The 20,207-nt window shown below is 37.3% G+C and overlaps 2 protein-coding genes across 2 annotated transcripts; both read left to right on the plus strand.

The window, feature by feature from the left end:
- Positions 1–2,745: 2,745 nt before the first annotated feature.
- On the plus strand, positions 2,746–3,804 carry LOC145119729 (uncharacterized). Its single transcript, XM_079055447.1, has one exon. It carries the CDS (start codon positions 2,746–2,748, stop codon positions 3,802–3,804), a length of 1,059 nt encoding a protein of 352 aa, XP_078911573.1.
- A 1,877-nt stretch (positions 3,805–5,681) lies between these two features.
- On the plus strand, positions 5,682–6,359 carry LOC145119744 (uncharacterized). The gene has a single exon (XM_079055460.1). The coding sequence runs from the start codon at positions 5,682–5,684 to the stop codon at positions 6,357–6,359; it is 678 nt and encodes a 225-aa protein (XP_078911586.1).
- Positions 6,360–20,207: the final 13,848 nt, after the last annotated feature.

Here is a 20,207-nt window from a genome sequence, read left to right on the forward strand (position 1 = left end):
AACCTAGATGAATATCACAAAGACAATCATCTAACATACAACTCCTACTGGTGGGCCGACATTGTGGCCGTAGACCCACTGCTACTGGAAGGTAACTCACCTCACACTGCTGAAGTCTCGTAGACACAATCCCACACTGTTGAAGTCCCGTAGACTCAACCCCAACTGCTGGCTGACAGATTCCCGAACTGTCAACACCAAAATAACACCCAATTAATAATTGGGTCCCAACACATAATCATAAGTTCATTCTTTGGATAATTACTACATTACCCCAAGCTTGGCTTGATTCAAGCCCGAGGCCCAATCCAAAGGCCCAAAAGTCCAACTGTGGCTCAAAGCCCATCATATGGCCCAATTTTCCAAATTGGGCCCAAACCCTTATAAGGTCTTACCATAAGGCCCAACCAAAAGTCCAGTCCAACATTTGGTATTTCTAATAGCCCAATATCATATAACCATTAAGGCCCAAACTATGGCCCATCTATGGCCCAATTTTCCAAATTGGGCCCAAACCCCTTACATGGGCCTTACCCTAGGCCCATTAAATTATTCTAGTCCAATTGCTTGACTTTAGGATGGTCCATTAGTAAGGCAATCATCAAGGCCCAACAATAAACCCAAGTGAAATTAGGGTTTCACATAAAATGACGATTAGAGTTAAGTGTTTCTCACTTAACCCATAAGGACTTAATACATTAAGGACTTAATCCATTAAGTCCATCATTCTTCTAAATAAGTCATATGGTGTGATTGGGCTTAATCACACAATTCCATTATTCCAATGGCCCAAAAGTGGGTCCCAATAAATCCAAGCCCATAAATCCAATATTAGGGTTTTCTAAACCCTAATTAGGGTTTCCAATCCCATCTTAGCCCATTAGGCCCAATTGATATGTCTTTTGATCAATTAAGGTTCACTAGACTCATTAAGGTTTCACTAGGCCCATTAGTCATCTGTTTGGGCTTTTAGGTCCATTAAGCTTTATTGGGCCCATTAGGATTCATTAAGCCCATTAAGCCTCATTGGGCCCATTAGGGTTTCTTAGCCCCTTGTCCAAACATCCAAACGAGTCAAAACACCATCAAAGCACACTGCCACCCGACACGGCTGCCGATGGCGGCAGGAGGCGGCAGCCACCACCTCACGGTGGTGGTTTCGAGTTTCTTTCTCATTATTCCATTTTCTTTTGTTACAATTTACAATGGAAATACCAAAAGCAACACACACACTAACTAACACACACACACAGCCACCTAATGGTGGCCGGCGGCGGCGCATGGCGGCAGCCACCACCCTATGGTGGTGGTGATGCCGTTTCCGAGAACTTCAGCCATACACACACACACTCACCAATGGAAACACGCACATCTTCACTTATTTGCTCCGGAAGGGAAGCCAACCACCCATTTGGCGGCATAAGGCGGCGGCAGTGGTGATTTTATGATGACAGCCACCACCTCACGGTGGTGGCGGTGGTTCCTTTTGTTTCCCGGTCAAGCAACAACACACCACAGCAACCTTGCTCAGACTTCCGGATGCAACCACCACTTCGTGGTGCACAACAACGGCAGCAACGACTCAAATGAGGAAGAACAGCAGCGCTACGACGGCGCTTACAACGGATGGAGCAGCGAACCACGGCACCATAGTCCTTCGGGATGGCAACCGATGACCGGAGCAACAGAAACGAGCCCTCCGGCGGCGGCATCAACAATGAAACGGTGGTGGGCGGCGTCTCCCGGCTCTGACGTCAACTGATATGGCGGTTGCTCCCATCTCCTGCCGATCCTCAATGTTTCCGGTGACGAGAACTACCCTGATGGTGTTAGGCGGTCGGAAAAAGCGAACAAGGTGAATGGTGGCGGCGTCGGAGACGAAGAGATGAGGGGTGGCGGCTGGAGATCTCTGAAGATAGCGGCTGCACCCTTCCCATTAGGGTTAGGGTTCCTTAACCCTTTATACCCGACTCCACCTAAATGTTTGCCATATTGACAATAGCAGTCCCTCCCTTCACATTTTCTTTCAAAGCAAGGCCAATATTTACCATTCAAACCCTGAATCCATAAATTTCTTTCATAATAAGTCCTGATTTACTAAACAGCCCCTATCTTCTAAAATCTTTACGAAACTAATCCAGAATTTACAAAACCGCCCCTTGCTTGACAAATTCTTTTCAATTAAGGTCCAAAATTTACCCTTCATCCCTCAACTTCTAAATTTATGACAATTAGCCCCTCGAGATCGTCCTTTTATATATAATTATTTATTTTAGGGCTACTGTTCGTTCATTAATTTATTTATTTATCTAATAAATAAACGGGGTGTTACACCCGTGGTAAACTCCCTTTTTTCAAACCGAAAAGAACCCAAATGTCAATGTGGTGACCTTGAGAAGTGGCAAACAAACCGGAGAAAGTAGTTCAAAGAAGAAGCAAAGGGATGAAGAGGAAGAAATAGAGATCACTCCCATTGAGAATCCCGTTGTCAAGAATGACGCACAAGCCAGAGCCCCAAAGAAGACTACCCCTCTAGTGACACCAATAGCCACTCAACCGCCATTCCCCTCCCGAATTGCAACTTCAAAGAAGAACATGGAGGAGAAAGAGATTTTGGACACCTTCCGAAAGGTGGAAGTAAACATTCATTTACTTGATGCAATCAAACAAATTCCTAGATATGCAAAATTCTTAAAGGAGCTTTGAACCAACAAGAGAAAGTTGAAGGGAAATAAGAAAATCTCAATGAACGAAAATGCATCCGCGGTTTTACAAAGGAAGCTTACACCTAAGTGCAAAGATCCGGGAATGTTTACGGTTCCTTGCAAGATAGGAAATGTCACTTTTAGTAGTGTCATGCTTGACCTTGGTGCTTCTAATAATGTCATGCCCTATTCGGTGTATGAATCATTAAATGTTGGTCCTCTAAGTGAAACCAGTGTCATAATCTCTCTGGCGGATAAATTAAGTGTCTTTCCTAGAGGTGTTTTGGAAGATGTCTTAGTGCAAGTGAACCAATTAGTCTTCCCGGTGGATTTCTATGTGATTGATCTAGATGAACAAGTGTCCTCAAAGTCGGGTATAAATTTACTTGGGAGACCATTCTTGAAGACGGCTAGAACAAAGATTGATGTATATGCGGGAAGCTTAACGATGGAGTTTGATGGGGAAACAATAAGTTTTAACATTTACGATGCTATGAGATATCCTAGTGATGTTTCCTCTTTGTGTTTTGTTGATGTTATTGAACCATTAACCCAAGAGTTGTTCGAGTTGTCTAATGGTGACATGTTGGAGATGATTTTAAGCAAAGGGTTTGATTGTGGAAAATTAGCCAAGAAGTTGAAGCTCTACTCACTAGACCCCGAAGTTGAAAGATTGGTTAACAATTTGGAGATCAAGAAAACCACTCAATTTAGTGTGAAGCAAATTGAATTACCTCAAACTCACACAAGATTCCCACCCTCCCTTGTTCAACCTCCGGAGTTAGCTCAACACTTGAAGTATGCGTACTTGGGAAACAACGAGACTCTTCCAGTCATCATTTTAACTCACTTAACCGAGTGTGAAGAAGAGCAACTCCTCAAAGTATTGAAGGAACATAAAGAAGCAATGGGTTGGACGATTGCGGATATCAAAGGGTTGAGCCCTTCCACTTGTATGCACAAGATTTTGATGGAGGATGATTTCAAGCCGAGCCGGGACGCACAAAGAAGGTTGAACCCGCCAATGATGGAAGTGGTCAAGAAAGAGATTTTGAAGCTCCTAGATGCGGGAATTATCTATCCAATCTCGGATGGGTGAGCCCGGTCCAAGTCGTGCCGAAGAAGACGGGGATCACGGTGGTCGAGAACAACAAAGGTATGATGGTCCCCACCCGTGTGCAAAATGGGTGGAGAGTATGTATTGACTACCGCAAACTCAATGCAAGCACAAGAAAAGATCACTTTCCATTACCTTTCATTGACCAAATGTTAGAAAGGTTGGCCGGGAAATCCCATTATTGTTGTCTAGACGGGTACTCCGGTTTTCACCAAATCCCGGTGGCACCGGAAGACCAAGAAAAGACAACCTTTACATGTCCATTTGACACTTTTGCATACCGGAGAATGCCATTCGGATTATGTAACGCCCCGGCCACTTTCCAACGTTGCATGGTTAGTACCTTTTCAGAATATGTTGAAAATATAATTGAAGTTTTCATGGACGATTTTACGGTATATGGAAACTCCTTTCAAGAGTGTTTGACCAATCTCACCAAAATTTTGAAAATATGTATTGAAACGAATTTGGTTTTAAACTTTAAAAAATGTCATTTTATGGTGAGTCAAGGTCTTATTTTGGGTCACATTGTGTCAAAGAAAGTAATTGAGGTAGATAAGGCCAAGATTGATGTTATTCAAAGCTTACCTTACCCGACTTGTGTTCGGGAAGTTCGTTATTTTTTGGGCCATGCAGATTTCTACCGGAGATTCATCAAGGACTTTTCAAAGATAACAAGACCAATGTGCCAGCTCTTGCAAAAGGATGTTGATTTCGAGTTCAATGAGGCGTGCAAAGAAGCTTTCGACAAGCTCAAAGAGTTGCTTACATCCGCTCCCATCATGCAAGCACCAAATTGGGATCTCCCCTTTGAGATCATGTGTGATGCAAGCAACTATGCAGTAGGCGCCGTTTTGGGTCAAAAGAATGGAAGAGCCTCCCATGTGATCTACTATGCATCCAGGACACTAGACAATGCTCAAAGCAACTACTCTACCACAGAGAAGGAGCTATTGGCCATAGTGTTCGCTTTGGAGAAGTTTAGGAAATATCTACTTGGCACCAAAGTTATTGTGTATTCGGATCACGCAGCTCTCAAGTACTTAATGATAAAGAAAGATGCAAAGCCAAGACTCATCCGGTGGATTTTACTATTACACGAATTTGATTTGGAAATCCGGGACAAAAGTGGATGCGAGAATCTTGTTGCCAATCACCTAAGTCGAATCACTTCGAATGAGAATCCTCTCCCGTTGCGGGACGAGTTTCCGGATGAGCATCTCTTTTCCCTTACTCAATCTACTCCTTGGTATGCCGATATCGTTAACTTTTTGGTCATGAAAAGGTATACCGACACATTCACACGTGCTTAAAAAGATAAATTGAAAAGTGATGCAAAATACTATGTGTGGGATGAACCTTATTTGTGGAAACATTGTCCCGATCAAATTATTAGGCGATGTGTGCCCCAACAAGAGCATCAATCCATATTGCAATTTTGTCATGAATTTGCTTGTGGGGGACACTTCGGACCTAGCCGGACCTTGAGAAAGGTCCTTGAGTGTGGACTATTTTGGCCAACCATGTCACGCGACTGTTACTTGTTTTGCAAAAGTTATGAACGGTGCCAAAGGACGGGGAACATTTCGCAAAAGAACCAAATGCCACAAAATCCAATCATTGTTTGTGAAAATTTTGATGTATGGGGAATTGATTTCATGGGTCCATTTCCCGTCTCATTTGGCAACGTTTATATCTTGCTCGCGGTTGACTATGTTTCTAAGTGGGTTGAGGCCAAAGCCACATGATCGGATGATGCCAAAACGGTTATCGAATTTTTGAAATCTAATGTCTTTGTGAGATTTGGTGTGCCTAGGGCTTTAATTAGTGATCGAGGGACGCATTTTTGCAATAAGATGATGGGGGCCTTACTGAAAAAGTACAACGTGACCCACCGTGTCTCTACCGCCTACCACCCTCAAACGAACGGTCAAGCGGAAATTTCAAATCGTGAGGTGAAGAGTATTCTTGAGAAAACGGTGAATCCTTCAAGGAAAGATTGGAGTTCGAGGCTTGATGATGCCTTGTGGGCCTATCGAACCGCGTACAAGACCCCGATAGGAATGCCTCTATTTGGGTTAGTTTTTGGAAAACCATGTCATCTTCCCGTGGAATTGGAACACCGTGCATTTTGGGCGGTCAAGCAATGCAACTTCAACATCGATGAGGCGGGAAGGCATAGGAAGCTTCAACTTCAAGAGTTGGAAGAATTGAGAAACGAATCTTATGAAAACTCGAGAATTTACAAGGAGAAAACGAAGCTCTTCCATGACAAGTCCATTACCCGCAAGCATTTTGAGCCGGGACATAGGGTTTTGCTTTACCACTCGAGATTGAAATTATTTCCCAGAAAGTTGAGGTCAAGATGGATAGGTCCATTTGTTGTGCTAAAAGTCTTTGAGCACGGAGCGATTGAGATCCAGAGTGAAGAAACGGGGCAAATCTTTAAAGTCAATGGACATCGTTTGAAACCTTTCTATGAAGGTTTTAACGCAAATGTCTTAGATGTCATCCAATTGGATGCCCCGGTATACTGAAATCGAAAGGGAAGGACGTCTCGCGAAAGACGTTAAAGAAGGGCATTTTTGGAAAACTTCAAGTTTTCATCTTTTCTAATTCTGAATAAATGTCGTAGATAGATCCTTTTTGCATTTCATATTTCTTCTTCTTCCTTCTTGCAATAAAAGAGTGTTGGATTTTAAGGCCCGATGTTCGTTTTGGTCAAAGGGCGAAAATTGAGGAAATTGTTGCAGGATATACGCGGACCGCATGTACTCGGGGGTGTGTCCGCGTTAATAAACAAATGGTCCGCGTGTGGTTCCCAAAAATGTCTGCGTACAACATCAAAAGACAGAAGGATTTCATGTTATTTCACGCGGACCGCGTGTGCTCATGGGTTTGTCCGCATGTTTATACAAACGGACCGCGTGTGCTCAAAAAGATGATCGCGTGAACAGTCGAACAAATGGACCGTTTTCAGCATCCACATGCGGACCGCATGTACTCGTGGGTTCGACCGCGTGTTTATACAAACGGACCGCGTATGATCCCTAGAAACGTCCGCGTGTAAAGAATGTAAAACAGTATTTTTCCAAGTTTATTCACGCGGACCGCGTGTACTCGCAAACGCGTCCGTGTGGGATGTTGACTTCCGTTGACCCGGTTTTGACCACCTTTGACCACAACTTAAACCTATCAAAAGCACCAGCCGACCCTCCTTCTTCCCCACTTCCACTCCTATTTCTCCAAACTCCATTAGAACACCTCCATCTCCACCACTAAAACTCGATTTCCCGTCAAATCGCCGGTCGGAATTACGTGAAACCACCGCCATTCCCTCCCATTTTTCGAGCTCTACAAACCCCACCCAAAATCCGGTCCGATCCGTTGCTAAAATTCTGGGCGCCACCACCACCATCTCGCCACTTTCCGACCATTTTCCGGCCAACTCCAGCCGCCTCTCGCGATTCCGAAACCACCATTGTGCTCCTCTTGGTCAAGGCTACAAACCCCACTAAAAATATCTGTCAAAGCTCGCCTGAAAATTTCGCCGGAATCTCAAGCCTTTGCCGGATTTCTCGGGTTTTCGCGGTAAAATTTTTCTCACGGGATATTGAACAAAGCTTAAAGCTTAGGGTGGAGAGTTGCAAGATTTTCAAATGCCGAATTTTCGCGAGCAAAAAAAAAATATATATATCATGGGTACATTCTTTCCTTGACTTTAATCGACCAATATGCATGTTTTAGATCAAAAATTTATATGGCATCACATCAATTGAGTCTTGATAATGTTTCTTGCATCGGGATTGTGGTTTGTGTAGTTGTTATTTTTTTCTTGCAGGTAGGTCATGTCCACGTCTAGAAAACGCCCGGCAACCGCCAGAGGCAAAGCCCCCGCCAGAGCTCAAAATGATGCACCCGACATTCCAAGATTTCGGGATGCCAAGGCGGCCGAAAATTACATGAAGAGTTTGCCTAGAAAGGTCGCCTCCACCAAATTTGTGTGCAAACCCACGCTCATCTCATTAGGGGTTCTTGAAGGGGTCACCCAATTGTTCCGTAACATCGGGTGGGAAAACCTTCTCAATCTCATGGCACACACTTACGAGCTCCCTACTAGAGAGTTTCTTGCCGATTGCGGGTTAGATAGCGAAAAGAAAAAAGCCGCATTCCAACTTCTAGGGGACCAAAGGTATATTGATTTTGCAAAAATAAACGACATCTTGGGCTTACCTTCCTCGAACACATCCACGATTTTCGACATCTTTCCTGCCGAGTTCAACCACGAGACCTGTTGGACGGAGATCATCGGAGGGATCTTTTCGTGCGCCGGTCGAGATAAAGCAACCTCCATCATTCACCCGTGCCTCCGCATTGCCCATCGTATATTGGTGTGCACTGTTTTTGCTCGCAAAGAAGCCGGTCAGGTCACAAAAAATGAGCTTTTCTTCCTTTGGTGCATGACACGACGTGAAAACCCACCAATCCCGGACTTTGCTTCGTTTTTTCCATAAATGCGCACTCATGAGAACCAAAGCGTCCGGTGATATTTTCATTGGTGGATTTGTCACCCTTTTAGCCCGCGGTCTTGACATCGAGCTCCCAGACGAATACCAACCTGTTGACAATAAAACTCTTTTGGGTGAGCGTGTTCTCACAAACATGCATCACATCCGTCGTAGGAACAAGAGCAGTTTTACATGGTATTGTCCTCAAGGGGTCGAATATCTCATTCTTCCCGACCCTCGAGTCACCAACTTCACCTTTCACGATCGCACTCAGTGGATACTCGCGAGGACCATCATTCAATCAGTTAATGAGGATGCGCTCGAGGATCAAGATGATGACGAGATGCATGTGGATGACGAGCCCGACGATGATCCCACCCATGGTCCACATTACGCCCAACCCCAAGCTCCTCTCGGATATTACCCGCTTCCCCCCAATTTTTCCGAACGGTTCGAGGCTCTTTGTGTCTCTAACCAAATCATGTCCCAGCAGATGCACCATATGTAGGGGTGGCACCAACCACAAAACCATTTCGAGAATGTCCCACTTCCTCCTCCCTATCCATACCCTCCACCCACCCACCCTTATCCACCTACGCCTTACCCTTACCCCTACCCCCAATACCCATATCCTCCTCCCGATCCCCCGGTCTAGGTACTTCCACCTCGCCTTAAGCATTGAGGACAATGCTTGTTCTTAAGCTTGGGGTGGGGTATTCCCTTTTCTTTTTGATTTCTCATGCATTTCAATTAGGTTGCATAGCATTTTAGCCTTAAATTACATTCTTTTTTTATTTTCTATAAAACTCCAAAAAGATTTTATTTTCTTCTTTATCACTTTTTACTTGAAAGACACGACACACCTTAAATACAATTCTTTTTAATTAGGTGGCATTAGCATTCATGCATTTTAATTAGGTGGCATTAGCATTCGTGCATTTTTTTTGTTATCTCTTTATTCTCATCTCCGAACATCTTTGCTTGAAAAACACGACACACCTTAAATACAATTCTTTTGGAAACTCACATAACAAATAAGAATCGCTCTTAGGGACTTTTAGTTGTTGCTTCTTCTCTTATATATACATGGGGAGAGAGTGCAAGTAGTTATGCATATGAACCGACCTATGTCAAGTGTGGCATAAGGGGACAACTTAGCCTCGAGCCGACTAGTCCTTTACTTGCATTTTTCTCACAAGCCACAATCAAACCCCAAAGAAAGGAATAAAAACTAGATTGTGCTATTTTGAGATCTTTAGTGTCTAATTGCTACAATTCACATCATATCTCATTACTTTATGATTTAGACACATTATTCCCACTTGATCTCGAATTAGCCTTAGTGTAGTTGTGCTCGTTTGGCCTCTTGTTTGGGTTAGACTTAGATTCTGCTTATAATTGTATATAGTTTTGTATTTTTATTTTCAGGCTATACTTGTAAAACTCCTGTGGTAAACCAAAAAAGTGAGCCAAAAAAAAAAGAGACAACTACCCCCTTTTCTAGTTTTGTTTTGTGAGTCAAACGTAAATTGTTTAAAAAGTGTCGTTCGAAAACAAAAATTAAAAAAAATATATATATTTTTTGCATCAATTCACCCAAAAATTTCAATAAAGTCTAGTATTTAGTTCGTGTACGTGAGATTTCATATGTAACCAACTTGTTTGGAGAAGTCAAATTTTGATCTTTCGTGAAATTTGAACCTTATGTTTGCTGGTTCTAGCTGAAAAAAAAGGTTTTGAAAAATCGGATATTATCGCAATCATAAAATGCGAATGTAATTATATATTGCTTTAGCGCTTTCCTCTTTGTGTCTTAAGTTATTGTATTTGTAACATGTCTTTGGGGTTTTGTTGTCCAAAAAAAAAATCTACAAAAAAAAACAATAAGATATATATATATATATATATATATATATATATATATATATATATATATATATATATATATATAAGAAAAGGCCAGGCCACGAAGTTATTTCCATTTGTTTGCTTTTGTAGATGTTTAGTTTTTTTCGGATTTTAGCTCATGTAATTAGTTTCTAGTTTGATGTTTTCCTAGTTAGATATCATTTTTGTTGGCAACTACGATGACGCCTTTTCTCATCACATGCTCGATTCTTCGCTTTACATGATCTTATTTTGGTGGAAGCACTTATTCCTCTAGATGATGATGGTTTGCCAACCTTTGTACATAGCTCATTCATTGCCATTTTTGGCCCGAGTTATCTTTTTTCTAGGTTTTATTTCTTGGCGTGGGGTTGAAGTTGTGAGGAGTGAGGAACATTCTAACCGATGGACACTTTCTTATGGCTTGTGGGCTAGATCGGACCACGAAACAATGTCACGTAAACCATAATAGTGAAGTATGCATGCGCATTTTGCATCTTGATCAACATGTATCCCTTGCTAGAAAGGTAACAAAAGCTCGTCCCTTAAAGCGATTCTTATCCCTAAAAAATGGATCATATGTCTTCATTTTAAGGGCGTGTCGTGAATTTCCACCTAAGATGTTCATTCTTTTTTCTTTCTAGGATAGTTCATCCCAAGTTCATTTTACTTGTCTTACTTGAGGACAAGTAAGGTTTAACCTTGGGGTGATTTGATAGTTTCGTTTTTATTACTTCTTTTCATAGTTTATTTTTAGTTAAAACCATCTCATTTTAGTTAATCTTCATGCATATTTTCTCTTTTTATTATTTTTCTCCTCTACCGGGTGCTTTCCAGTCTTTTGAGCTTATTTGCAGGATTTATCGAAGACTTTTTATTATTAGAGGCATTGAAGGAGTGCGGGACTGCTGGAGACTTGCAATTTGTTCATGGACTTGAAGTGGTGCAATTGGGCTTGGTGTCAACATAAACAAGAAAGTGCGTCAGACTTAAATTTCGGGCGGGACGACGAGAATTCGAGCTATAGAAGATTAAAGGAGCATTGGAGCATCTTGGAAGAGCTTTGGAATGGCACAATTGGGCTATCAAGAACTTGCACAAATGGGCTGGAGCATAAATTGGAAGATTGGGCCGGATGGTATTTGAAATGGGCCAAAGCATGCATTCAGCGTGACCCACGCGGTCCGCGTGGATCCACACGCTGTCCGCGTGAAGAGTGGAGAATTGAACCCGGGTTTTGAATTGTTGACCCTATTTGTGGAAGGTTGGTGGGTGGCTTTTAGCTACTTTTTGAATCCGGAAATGACCTCCTTTTACTGGAGATTTGAAGCATATTTGCAAAAAAAAAACACTGAGAGAAGAACTCTATTTTGCTGTCAAGAAGGATTTGGAAGAGTTGGATGATTTAGAAGATTGGTGTAATTTCTTTCCATCTTACAACTAGAACAATGTTTGGTACCATTAAACTACCTTGTATTTCTTTTATTTTGGCCATGCTTGGGTAAATTCTCATTTGGTTGATTAGGGTTTAACCCATGGATGATTAGTTGTTTTGAAGACTTATTATTATCTTGTGTTTGAAGTTTATGGAAATGTTTTCTAGTTAAACATCTTTTTGTGTTTATTTATCTTTGATCATGAGCTTAGATGAATGAATGCTTATTTTTGTTGACTAATTTCTTGGTTAAGTAATGGACCCTCAAATTAGTAAGCAACAAATGGTTTATATGTTTGTTTTCATTTCATTTGGACCATGGAAATGTTTCCTCCATAATTATAATGTAAGCATTTGATTATCTTTTGGACTTGGTAATTCTTATAACTTAAAGCTAATTGATTTTCACAAGATTATATGCTTCATTAATCTTGTGACTTTAATTAAAGGAATGTGTTAGAGCTCCTCTAACCATTCTAATATCTAAGAAGAATTGAGGCAATTTGTGCTTATGAATTGCTATAACCAAGTTAAACAAATTTACAAGATGTGCCCCATTTAGTCTAATGATAAGTCAACTATGTCATCCATGTGGTGTATCCCAAAATCAACCAATTTCACTTCATTGATTTTAATCAAATCTTTACTTGTTTACTTGTCATATTTACATTCTAGCTAGTTTTAATTTTGTCAAACAAGCAAAAAGAATTAAACCTCCCCCCCCCCCATTTTACTTTTACTTTTGTTTTGCAAGTACTTGAACAAGTGATTTGCATAGAGATTTAAATTGGACCAATCTCCGTGGATACGATCCCTTTACCACTATACACTATTTTAGTGCGTAATATTTAGGGTATTAATTTTGTTGGCCTCGACAACCACCAATAAAGAATCTACATTTCTTTGTTCTAAGACGAGGTTAACTTGATACACCTAGTCAACTTATTTAGCTATAATGTTTCTATAAAATGATTATCTACAGAAGAAAGTCTTGAATGCATATCCTAAATGCATTGAATATTCACTTCATATAGATTAATGATACAATTAGAAACGAATAAGAGAACATTGGGATGAGTGAGAATGATGATTATGGTGGTCAAAGATGGGAGAGTTGATGGGACTGTTGGGCTAATAGATAGGAGATATGAGAATTTTCTTCGTAGGTCATATAGTGTCTCTTCTCGGTGAAAGAGGAGACAAAGATGGGAAGAAGTGGGGATAACAATTGGAGGAGATGCATTAGGCGGGTGACCGTTGGTTTTGTATATAAGAGGGTTAAGGGGACAAAGAGGTCAAATGCATGGAAGGTGAGGTTGACAGTATGCCAAACAACATAGGTAGGGGACATGTTGTTGGTTGTATGTTACTAGGTGCTAATTGTAAGGATTGTCGGCCTAGGAGACGACAATGGTGTGGAAGGTTGTAGGCAGGGTTGTGATTATGAGATAACAACGGAGTAGGCAACAATTATAGTATTAGGAAACAACTAACCAATGATTATGACATTAAGTTGTACATCTTCGCCCTCATCTTATTTGAGATGTCTCACGGTATTTAAAGAGGGGGGGGGGGTTGTGATACGACACAAATAAAACAAAGTATATTTGGTGCAATTTTAACAAAAAATGCAATAATGATGTAATATATGTAAGTATACATGATAAGCTCTACACACAAATAAGAGTTTCAAGTACTTGTGATCTATAATCCATAAAACTTAGGATGAGTAAGTAGATGTTTCACAACACATCAAGGCATGTTGATTAAAGTGGAGGCCACAGAGTCTAGTGTGATAAAGTACCGCTAAAACTTAGAGGAAAATTTTACACAGTTGTTAGTCCAACAATGATATAACAACCTAGGCCAACAATGATATATGAATCTAAATGATGACAAAATGATAATGATTGGAAGATTGAAATAGCATTAATGCGGACTTGTGTTATAGCTTTGTTGGATATGATACCAAAGGCGGAAATCATAAATTAGTTGGAGTTATGTAGATCGCCGAAAATTTTAGGGAAATAATTTTTGAGGTGGTATTACATGTCCAATGGAGGCCTCCAAATAACGACGACAATTTTAGGGGTGGAGTCGCTAAGTGTTGATGGTAAGAGAAGAAATTAAGATTGTGTTTCTTTTTTACTTAAGACACTTAATGGTTCAGTTATATATAGTTGTTTTTTTAGTTAATGTTATGTAAATATCTTAATGATTAATGAATCAAGGTAGGAAAATGATGTACTTAATATTTAATATTAAGTGGTAATTAAATATTTATTTTTCCAATTATGTATTTTTTTTTCTCCACATCAAACCATGTTCTGTTCATTTCTACTTACCTCAATTATTCTTTATCTCAAATTCTAAATTTATAACATACAACGCCTCATCCATATCCGCTGTTGCATAGCCATGACCATGGGCGTGTTCGGCACGGAGCTTTTGGGAGCGTTAGAGAGCTTCTAGCTTCTAGCGTTTGACAAAACGCTCCGTTTTGAACAGAAAGCCTTGTTTGACACTACAAGCTTCTAGCGTTTAGTTTAAACAAAACGCTTCAAATCCAAATGCTACTTCATGTAGTGTTTAACAAAACGCTACAAGCTACAAACTACCTGCCACCCGCTATCAACTAATTTTGCCGAACACGCCCCATATATCCTTTGTTGCATATTGTCTTCTCCAAATATTAAACATCTCCGTGCTCTACGTTGTTGCTTCTTCTTTTCAAAGTAACTGCCTTTTATTTTCTTTTTTCTTCTTCACGTTGGAAAGTCTTATATTGGCCCTAAAATATCACCATACACAAATTACTTTTATAAACTACAAGATAAAAAAAACATCATAGACAAATTCTTCTTGTCTAATTTAACTTCTCAAATTCTCTTATTGAAAGTTAATATGTCATTCTTTATATTGGAAAGCGATATTGATTAGTGTATCGTGTTCTTTTTATGGAATTAAGCTTTTGTATATTTGAACTTATTAAAAAACTAGGTTAAAACCCGTGTACCACACGGATGATAAATTAAAATAACGTAGATTCTAGAAATAGAATTTAAAAAAATAGAAACATAATTTCATTTGTTTAATGTAGCATGATTTTATAAAAACTAAAAAAAATCAGATTAACGAAATTAAAAACTAACATGGCAATGTATTTTGCAAGTACATTGTTATTTATGACCATATAAAAAACCTATACATACCTCTCTATTACCCCGGTTTTACTACAAGTACTAACACATCATTTTAAACGTACAAAGAGTCTTTTTTTTAATAAAAAGGACAAACTCAGAGTTGTTGAACTTGCAAAAAGAACGAAATGTTTATTTGCTTTAAAATTACCTAATGCGCTAATAGCAACAGTAATAAAACCGACACTAATAATTGGCATTCTACTTTGCGATAAGAGCATCAATGAAAGAGCAACAAACACCTTCTGTTGGAGTGTGTATCAAAAATTGACAACAAAATTAACATAAATAGTGGAAAGAAAATGAAAATTTCCAAAAACCAAAAAATACAAAGTAACTATATTTTTACCAATAAGAGCTATATGTAATTCATAGCAACATACTTACATTTTTTTTTAAATATAGGCAACATGCTTACATTTTCTTACCAATAAACTGAATCTCTAAATGATTGGCTGAAACTATTTATCTGCAGAAAAAACGAAACAACAGTTACACACAGTCTTACACATATGGTATCAATAATGAAAGCGAATCAAATCTGTGTGGGACACTGACTTTGGTTAGAACGGGTGCATACTATCGTTAAATTTTAATTTCATAATAGTAGCCTAAATAAATAACGTTTAAAGGTAACATATTAATAAAAAAAATAGTTTAATTTAGGTGCATATAGTCGTATACACAATATATCAAAATTGATTTGTGATTTGTTAAGCTATTATAAATCTGTGATTTATTAAGCTACTATATCAATAAAACAATATTTCCACAATTTTCCCTATATAAAACATCCCTGTGACAGTCTTAAGAATGGACCAAGTATAGAAACTTGGGATTATGCAAGTTAAATGACAATTTTAAGAACGACCTAGAGAGGGTAATTTGGACAAGGAAGTGATAGTATATTGATAATTTATGTATGAAATAAAAATACACTGTTATTGAGTCTTGTTTCATAAACTTCATCAATTTCCAAGGAAGTTTGTGCATTGGTATCTTCCTCCACATGAGTATAAAAAACATTACAACTTGTGATATAATAGAATTCTTTCCAAATGTCGTATGCTTATCTAATCTCGAACACAACATGAACACGTGGTGCACATCAAACATGAAAACATTATCATAATTTATTAGTTGTATTACAATTACATAAATAAAACATATAAAATAACAAACTAAAAACAATAAACTAATAATCAGTTTAGTTTTTTTTTTTTATTTTTTTTTTTATTTTTTTTTTAATAGCATGTTAGAAATAAAACTAACATCAACATAAGTAAACATAAATTTATAATTGATTATTACCAAACTAAACATATTAAACATAGTCATTCAGAACTACTTACAAGTATTAGGTACTATTGTAGAAGATAAGTTTAATTACATTTGATGATATGTCGCTAGATAAAAAGAGCAATGAACTAACAATTTAGAAGATTATAAATTTTATTACTTTGCATATAATAAACTATACTAACATCATTTGAAGCCAAACCTACTGAAGAACAAAACTAAATTCGGGGCATACAACAATTGATAGATAGCATTACATTGAATGACAACAAAGAAAATAAAGAAGAAATGAGGAGAAGAAATGAGGCTACCTGTTAAAAGAACCCAGTGATTTCTTTTCAATCTTGGATTTTCTTTTATTTGTAAACTTATGCAGTTCCTATCAATGAAAGGATCACAAAAATATATACCATCAAACAACCGTATCAAACAAATGGAAACATTGGTGTTTGAAATAAAAACACGTAGTTCAGGGTACACCACTTGCAATTTTCTTGAACTCGTCTTTTGTTCTTCAAGACAAAATAGGTTTTACCAGGCAAGATATTAGATTTTTTTCTAGGCTTTAATCTTCTTTTAAACTAAACTCAAGAGTATGCATATTTCTTCAGCATAATAACCTGCAAGTTTTCTTAGTGATAAAATTGATCTTATTATCTCAAAGTATGCACATTTCTTCAATAGATTCAATGAAACTTTAAACCATGCTTTGGTGGTTGCAGAATAAAAAATACTAACAATGGTTGCATATGTCTAACAATATTCATGAGCTCAAAATATTATATTTGATAAATCGATTACACATGTCCAATTAAACTGCCAATCTTCACTCATCTCCAATTAATTTGTAGTGAAACAGAACTTCGTGTATCCCAAAATGGGTTACTTTTTGCACAAATCTAAAAACAAACAATAATTTTTCCCATAGCAATACAGATTCATAGCTATTCATGAAAACAACAATTATACTTATAGAAGAACGAACTCAATCAACTCGAAGAACACATACTTTTAGTTATACCGTACAAGCATATTATGTATAAATCATTAACGTAAAAAACAAAAGTAGAACAAATTGTACCTGTTTGATACAAGTAGGAGGGAAGTTGATTTCCATGGCGAGAATTCCAACATTTTGAGGAGCCATCTCTGTTTCTAACTCTTCTTGGATCTTTAATAAAGTGCTAATATGAGATTAACTGAATCACAGTTACGGTAATCAACAGATCGAAAAATGAATTAATAATCTCAACTTCTGTTATCAATTTTTGTAGACAATTGAGGGATGAGTACTTCAATAGATTATCCATTAGCACAAACACAACTCATACACACATAAAACCGATTTTATAGTTCACAAAAGAAAATTGTATAATATCTGAAAGAAAATAAGCAAACAAAGTAAAAAAAAAAAACCACCGATTATGGGAGGATGCGCAAACGATGAAGTGACCAAGAAGAGCAAATAAATATATGGAATCGGATTCTCAATCCTACAGATAGTGATATTCAGAGATCAGTTATGTTCCTCAAATGTTGGGATATGCTCAATCAAGTTAGATCGAACAAATTTTGAAAAATTTATTCAATTTAAATCTTTGTGCAGTAGAGAAGGATTTAATTGAGGGAAAAATTATGAGTAGGAATTATACCGGTTTGTGATTTGTAGTCATAGTCTTTTACTTAGAATGTATAACATTGATATGGCCGAGATTTTCGTTGATTTGAATTTAATTTGAAGCTGATTTCTCGTTCTTAATGTTACAAATTGTATTTTTCCAAGTTGTTAATGGCGTTGATAATGAAAAGGAAAAGGGTAGATTGGGTATTTGATTGGCAAAAGAAATTAGCGGGAAAAATAAAAATAGATGTCGTAGAAAAAGGACACGTGTCCATAAAAGTACTCTTTTATTAGAGTAGGGATTATAGCCAATTTAAGTTGCTAACATATTAAAAAAAATTTGATATGCTCATTTATAATTTCAAATTATAATTTTCTTATATACATTTGTTATTTAACATCATTCAAAATGAATCGTAAAATAGTAATTTGTTTATATTCAGACAATTCATTTGTGATAAATAACCATTTGAACAGTTTCATATGTTCTTTTGTGTATGAATCGTGTGACGCTTTATGTTGATTTTTATCTTTCGTTTGCTAAATGGTTAAACACACTTGACGAACAAGGAAATAATTTCCATTTATAGCAAGTAATATAACCTACCAGACCACATTTCTCTTATTTATATCACTATGGTCCTACTACCAACATAACATACAACCATCTTAAGCCGCAAGTACAACCACCATAAGCAGAACCACATGCTTTCACGGTTTCATCTCATCGTCGTGGGAGCCACCGTCGTTGTTGAAGTCTTGCCTTGGAATGTAATGGTGGTTTAGCAGGTTTGCATCATCGGTGGAGCCACCACCGTTGCCGTACTCCGACCGGGGAATGTAGTGGTGGTTGTTAACAGTGCTGTCTGTACTTTCTTTGAGCTTTCGCTGGTGGATCTCGTGAGCCGTTTCATCATTCAAAGTTTTCCGGTGGTGTTCTTGGGCCAAGCAGGAAGTGGCCGCCACCATCAATATCAGCAGGAGAGTAAGTACCAGGAACCTCATTTATGATGGAAGAGATAGAAGAAATGATGGGTGGTGAAGTGGATATTGAATCTGTTTATATAGAAAGATGGAATATATACTATTCAAATTTCATATTGTCTAGTAGATATAGTCGTTTCTTACCATTTACTTTGTTTAGAGATTTATACTATTCATATTATACATGTCTACAAAGTACAAAATTTAGTACAAAATCTTAAAAGCATACATATGAATGAATTTAGTAGCTAGATTCAGTAAGTCATTTTTAGGTAAATAAGTATGAAATTATTATGCAATATTTCATTTCATTAATTAACTTCATTTTAAAGTTTTAATGGGTTTATGCATCAATACTTGTTGAATATAGTTTTTCATTTTAATTGCTACAAGGTTCATTGCATATATATATATATATATATATATATATATATATATATATATATATATATATATATATATATATATATATAGGTTATTCTATTCAAAATAATTATTGTGTTATTGTATGTATAAATGTGAGCAAATCATTTTACTTATTTTAAGAAAGTGATTAATACATATTATTTAATTAAATATAATTGAAAAATATCATCTAATTTAACTAGAAAGGTATTTTAGTCAGTTAACATAGATTTAATAAAGGAAATTTGCATATTTTAAGGGATCAAAGATTCTATTAATTTTAAAAATCCGATTTTACAAATTATAAGTTTTTAGTTCGGACATAATATGTTTGAGTATGTTCAAAAATAACAAATTTTTTTGTAGAATAACAAGATTCTCGAACCATCAATTGAAGAATTAAAAAACAAAAATTACATTAATTCTTATAGAATACATGTAACAATTGCTAAGAATTACATTTATTTTTAAAGAATAAAACTAAAAAAACTTTCAAATCTGGAAAAAAAACATCAAAATCTAATAAAAACACTAATACATTCTAAAAGAATAATGTTGCTAAGAGGCGTCGTTCAAATTTCGTGGTCCGTTCTTCAAGCATCAGCTTCTGTAGAAACAAATACAATGAATAAATTAGTGAGAAAATATTCATACTCCATTCCAACATAATTGGAATTCGTGATTCTATTCAGATAGAATTGGAATTCATTTACCAATAATTATATTAATTCGGGGAATTCTAACAGAATATGTTCATGATTATCATAAAAAACATTCTTTTCTGATAGAATGCTATAAACGAAGAAATACCATTCAGTTGAAACATTTTAGCGAGCACTTGGTGTGCATGAAACAACTTTCAATTCAGTTGAAGCATTCATCTGTCAAATAAGCAACCAAAACAACCATGATTTGTGTTCAACCAATCAAACCCAAAAACTAATCTAAACCTATCGATTAAACTTCATCGATTTATAGTAAATCAATCAAAATAAGAAAGAATATTAAAGAAACCTGTGATTATCCAGCCAACAACAACCCTTTGT

This window comes from Lactuca virosa, chromosome 1 (assembly GCF_052849685.1).
Source record: "Lactuca virosa cultivar CGN04683 chromosome 1, Lactuca_virosa_CGN04683_v6, whole genome shotgun sequence".
NCBI lineage: Eukaryota > Viridiplantae > Streptophyta > Magnoliopsida > Asterales > Asteraceae > Lactuca > Lactuca virosa.